Genomic DNA, 6000 nt, shown 5'->3' on the forward strand with positions numbered 1-6000 from the left:
CTGATTGTGCTGACAGGAAAAATGCTGTGTATCATTATATTGGGCCATGAAGACATCAAGTCCAAATCCAATGTGTGAGTAACATCCTGTTTACTAAAGGCTGGAATACACTACATGACTTCAAAACTAAACAGAAACACTAGGCATCATTAGTTTGTCGACTTGGCATCACACAACTAAGAATCAATCAACTTCAACTTCAAGACACATAGGTCCATAGAGACAACAACATACAGTATGTATGTATGTATATATATATATATATATATATATATATATATATATATATATATATATATATATATATATATATATATATATATATATATATGTGGAATAGTTCAATACAAGACTTTAAAGTCACTCCGAACACAACAAACTCACACAGCTAACAATCTGAGTTCTAAAAAGCGTTCAAAATACAAAATATATTTGATATATGTGATATTTAATGAAATCTGTCAATTCAAACCTGCAGACTGGCTCTAACTTTCAGCAACTAGTGTCTACTCGTCCAGACTGTAAATTGGGACAAGAAATCTGGGAAGTCATGTAGTGTAATCTAGCCTTCATCTGCTTTGCTCCCTATGGAAACCAAAAGTCATTTGTATTCATTTTGGTGGTTGGTGGAAACTAAAATTTTAGATATACCAAAAATGGTGAACTCCTTTTACTTATGAATGGGAGAAAGTGTCACGCACTCTTCTCAATGAAAGAGCCCATCACCAATTGATAAAGTCATCACATCACTGCAGCTGCCATTCGAAGCTCTATTGCTCTCCACCTTATTCTTAAATGTGGAAGTAAGCCATTTTCTGTAAATGTGCGAGACTTCTGGTTCATTAGCCGCTGTAGGGAAATAATGAGAAGAATAACAACGTGCAGTTAACAGTAAAACTGAAAAGTGTGTTCATAATTAAGATAATACATTAAAATAATATGGTAAGACACACCAATTTGCAATTTCAAGCATCAAAACAAGCTGTTTTGTACAGCTAAAAATAGCTGGAAGCAGATGAAACCAGAAGCCAGACCCACAAAAATAAGGTGGATAGAAAGAGTCAGTGTTCTAAGATGTGTGCTAGGACTGTGCATACATTGGCTGATCTAGCCTGAAAAATAAGATTTTTTAGTTAGTTGTTGTTGCAGATTTCATTGGTGGGTTCAAATTTGAAATCAAATCGTAAGCTTTGTTAACAGTTTTAGAGAATTCCTAATAAATGCCTAAGTGCAGTTTGAACACAGTGGGCCCTATCATACACCTGGCACAATGCAGCACAAGTGCAGCAAAAGTGTTTTTGCTAGTTTCAGCCCGAAGCAGTTCTCATTTTCCCATCCTGCGCCATGTTGTTTAAATATCATATGCTTGGGAGATGAGAATCTGATTGGTTCATAGCAAATTACGCCAAAAACACCCATTACTCATTAAGAGAATAGTGACAACCCGTTTAGACCATGCACCCATAGTTGCGATCCTTTTCCTGTTGTTAGACTAGCAATAGTGTATTCAGACACGCCAAGTGCACCTGCACCGTGCACTTGAGACCATGCGCTTAGATCTTTAAAATAGGGGCCAGTGTCCAAATTATTGTCCCCCAAAAAAAATGCATCCGTAGCAAGCATTTTGATAGGAATGGAAAAAAAAATGAAAAAGCATATACAATTTCGGAATCAAGGAGCTGTGTGTAAGGACCTTTAAAGTACACTTCCTTGTCTACTGAGAAGCACGTATTGCTGTCATTGAGAATTGTTTGGTTATTGTCTAAATGGTTTAGAGTTTAGCTTGCTAGCTTTAACAGTTAGCCCCTGCTGGTAGATGTAAAAAGCCTCTTTCTATTTTAACGGCCATTCAAAGTTAGTGTATTCCGCTAAATCAATTTTGGCTAGTAACATATACATTGATTATAATGGCTACAAGGTCCATTGAGATGGAACGCTCACAGACTTACTGACCTCCTGTGTAATTTCTCAGCTCACGTGAATGTGTTCTGGATCATTAGACATGACGTTATGCTGCACTGGCAGCCTGTCTGCAACCAGTTTCCATATGAGGGGCCTTGCCTTCATACAAAAACACTAAGTCATGGACTGACTGGGCTGTGAGGCAGGCGGCTTTTCTGCCAGAACCACTAACATGCATTAGGAACAAATGCATTTACATTTCTTTCATTATAACGCCACAAAAAGACAAAGGCATTACATCGGGAAAAATCAAAGCAACATTTTCACTATGGTCTGATTTGTATTTTCCTTAAATACACCATTATTAGTTGGAATCACAGCAGCCTCTCATTAAAGCTTAGTTACTCTCTTAATAAAGCCCACTTATCTCCAGGAGACGGGCATTGTGACCCTGACAGTGTTCTCTTTCACTACACCTCTCTTTTTCCCTACCTCACGCTCTCTTTCTCCCTCATTTTTTTTCCCTCGGTAACTTCTATTTTTATCAGGGCTTGGAGCACAGTTGATTCACCTGCTGTAAGACAGCAGCGAAACACAGGTAGAAAGCAACTCAAAACTCTGCGAGCACTCTTTTTGATCGTAGGATGGGATTTAAGAAACTGCATTATCCTGCCTCTGCTATTACATTTAGTCATGTTAGAAAAAACCCAGTGCCATGAGAAGAGCTGAATTTCATTCTCCTCGGAAATTTGTGATAATGTGCTTGTTTGTGAGTGTGTGTGTGTGATAATGTTTCACATTCTGGACTGTCTTCTTCTATTTTCTTTGTATACTAATGCATGCTGTAAGCAACAAAGAGAGACTGATGGATAATACTGAGAGGCAAAGAAAAAAGCACTTTTAAATTTGTTGTTTTCTATTTTTTTTTTCTTTTATTGCATGTACCAGAGTTTTTCTTTTCAGAGTTTGATCCCTAGGCATGCTGATTTTTTTGCATTAAGTTCACACAAAAACTTTACTTCTCTCATCATGTACTTGACTTCACATTGCTCCAAACCTGTAAGACTTTCTTTCTGAGAAAGATTAAAGAGCTTTTAGAATGATGTCCTAGTATTTTATTTTGTCCATACAATGAATGTTTGTTTACCAATTTTTTTTTCAAGCATCTTCTTTCATGTTCCACGTAAGGAAGAAAGTCATACAGGTTTGGAACAACACATAGGTGAGAAAAAAAAATGACAGACCCCTTAATGGTTTAAAGTTTCTTGAAGACTACCAATAGTAAAACCTGCAATAAAGTGCAAAACAGTAACATTCTTAACTTAAAAAAAACATTCCTTGGCAATAATGTGCACACCTTTCAGTTAAGACCTGCCGCAAAAGATTGTTGAGAAATGATATTTGCATATACATTTTTGCTTAAAGTTTATGGTTTGAATTGGAGCTGGTTTGGTACTCTTTATAACTTCTCTTTAAATCCATATGGAAAAAAATCATAGTGAAAATATGTCTTTATATGTGCTCTACTGTATATTAAAATACAATCATGAACAATGAAGAATATACTGTTTCTTTGCCTTAGACTCCAGCCATACAGTGCACACAAATCCACTTGAACTTACAGTGAGCATACTCTACCAACCAACTACAAAATGATCCCAGCACAAATTGTATTGTAGGAGTAGGAAATTCAGTGTTTTAATTTGGGGTGACACTCCTTAAGAGCTTGTCTATGTAAGCAGCACATCATGCCTTTAGGGAACACAAGCTCTGACAGCTCCAAAGCCCCCACTGAGTGAGATACAAGAAAGAGACAAACCACATCATGCGGGCTGCATGACACCCATTATGAGTTGCTGTTCTTTTAGCTTAAGTGTTTTCTTATCAAGCCTGTCAGCATGAAATCACTTACAGATAATTCTAGAGCAGAGTCCATATCATTTTGTGCATGTTGTAATACAGTAGCATGCTCTAACAACAACTACCCTTCATTTAAATAAAAAAATAATGCTTGCGAACATGTGATCTCATGTCATACATTTTTAAAAATCTAAAGCCACTTTGCTTTTTGTATAATTGTGCTTGTTTGAGAATCTGCAGATGTTTTACACAGAAAGTGCATTCTTGCTGCATCTGTCACTGACACAAGAGACAACTTTCACCAAAATCCATGTTGTTTCTTAAAATACATAAAAGTAGAAGGCATTCTCTTGCATTTAATGAAAAATGAATGCGTAGGTAATTTCCACAATACAGTGTAAGAATGCTTCCATTTATAAGTGTTGAGTTCCTCTTCTTGTGTGGCTTAAATGCAGCTCACCTGGCAGGTTGTTGAGCGAAAGAACACAATTAAATCAACACTAAAAAACACAACATATGGCCCCCATCAGCAGCTGCATCTGAGCATTGAAATCAGTGTAAACTCACTGGACAAACACCTCCTAACAGTTTGTTATTTGGTTGGTTTTAACAGCTGTCTGTTTACAGCTCTTTTGATTTTCAAATGCAAAGACCACCAACCTCTCACCACACACAGACTTCATTAACCACACAAACACAAGCCAGGTGATGTAAATGTGCGTTTTGTGACAGATGCATCTTGACAACTCAGCTGGTCCACCAGTCTTTATAAACTGGGTAAAACGGTTAGTATATTTTACAAGAAAATACAATTTCAAATACTGCTTTTCTACTGCAAAACTTCATGTTATTATTATTTTTTCCCAATATCCCATTTCTTTGTATTTGTGAAATTTACTAGTGATTTCTGAATGAAAAATGAAAAAACTTTTGTTTTTCAGGGCAAATGTGATTTTTTTTAAAGTGATTTATTATTACGAATAATTTCTTGGAAATGTCCCAAAGTCTGGTTTCAGTGACTTTCAAACAATGTGGTAGCCTATGTACAATGTATTGTTTACCAATAGAAATGACCCAAATACAATCAAAGCAAAACTCTTCATTTTTATGTTTACCTATGGGTCTTATTTTTAGTTCCAGGGGTTTTGAATATTATACTGATATCTAGATGCCTGGATGCATTACATCTGTTTACTCATGACACTTCACATTAAATATATAAAATAAACATTTTGGCAATTAAGTAGGCAGTCAATTACACGAATGATCACGTGATGTCAACATGACGGCGCCCATGAATTGCGACCCGCTCCATGCAGAAAATGCTAAATTTCCCCCCTAGACGACTGATATCTGGAGTCATCTAATGTGACTGTATGTCATCAAAACTGCTTTTCGTTATGTGTTAAACTTTTCCAACGAGCAAAAATCAGAAAACACGAGTTCAGCTTTCAAATAAGCACCATTAGCAGCTTGCTTTGTCTGAAGTTACCAGTTGCCCGGACTCGTTTCTTTTACAGTTCATTAACTGCGAGTTGGATTCCATAAAATAATGTAACCCGGTTCCCCATAAACACTTTTTTTTTACGAGCTCTTCTCTTCAATGAATGCAGGTTTGCTATAACTTACCTCGGCATGACAGCAGACTACAGCCAGGAGGAAAAACACGGGGAAACAGCGAAACATCTGTAACGGGCGTTACGGGCGGAGAGAAGAGAGAGAAGAAAACACATTACACACAGAGAAAGCGTTCCAGGCAGTACGACTCAAGTTGTTTAGACGCTGTAAAAGATTGCAAATAGTGTTAAGGTTTCTCACCATTTTTGTAAAAAGAGCCGATTGAGTGAACTGGAGGAGGAAAGCGCTGCGTCTCGCTCCGCTGTGGATGTGAGGATCTGAGGATGTGAGGATCGCAGAAACCCGAGCCGCGCGCAGGAATCCGCTTCTGCCCCCTCCGTGACGTGACGTGGCCCGTGGAAAGCCGTGGAGCAGATCCAGATTAAGAGCACACACTCACATTCACACACTCCTCAGAGAGCGAGTGACCGACTCAAACTGCTGGAGGTTACAGAGTCCAGTCCAGCGTATACTGTGCATGATCATTAATCGCATGCTTGTGAGGATATTGTTTCAGATCAAAGGTAGACAATTTGTAAGCTCAAATATAGACAAAACGTTTTTATTTATTAATTTGTTTATGTACTTTAAGTAATAAAGGTCACATTGTTTTATATATAT

The 6000-nt window shown here is 37.4% G+C and overlaps 1 protein-coding gene across 2 annotated transcripts in view; it reads right to left on the bottom strand.

Moving 5' to 3' along the window:
* fstl1b (follistatin-like 1b) overlaps positions 1-5773 on the bottom strand; it is a 38309-nt gene extending 32536 nt beyond the window's left edge. The window contains exons 1-2 of one of the 2 annotated variants that reach the window (XM_026272421.1): positions 5581-5773; positions 5392-5448 (exon numbers count right to left, since the gene is read on the bottom strand). In XM_026272421.1, the coding sequence (XP_026128206.1) occupies positions 5392-5448; positions 5581-5583 (60 nt within the window). In that variant the 5' untranslated portion in view covers positions 5584-5773. The remainder of the gene's footprint in view (positions 1-5391; positions 5449-5580) is intronic. The other variant, XM_026272420.1, reaches the window with a different exon arrangement.
* Between the last annotated feature and the right edge of the window lie 227 nt (positions 5774-6000).

Source organism: Carassius auratus, chromosome 9, assembly GCF_003368295.1.
Source record: "Carassius auratus strain Wakin chromosome 9, ASM336829v1, whole genome shotgun sequence".
NCBI classification, from domain to species: domain Eukaryota; kingdom Metazoa; phylum Chordata; class Actinopteri; order Cypriniformes; family Cyprinidae; genus Carassius; species Carassius auratus.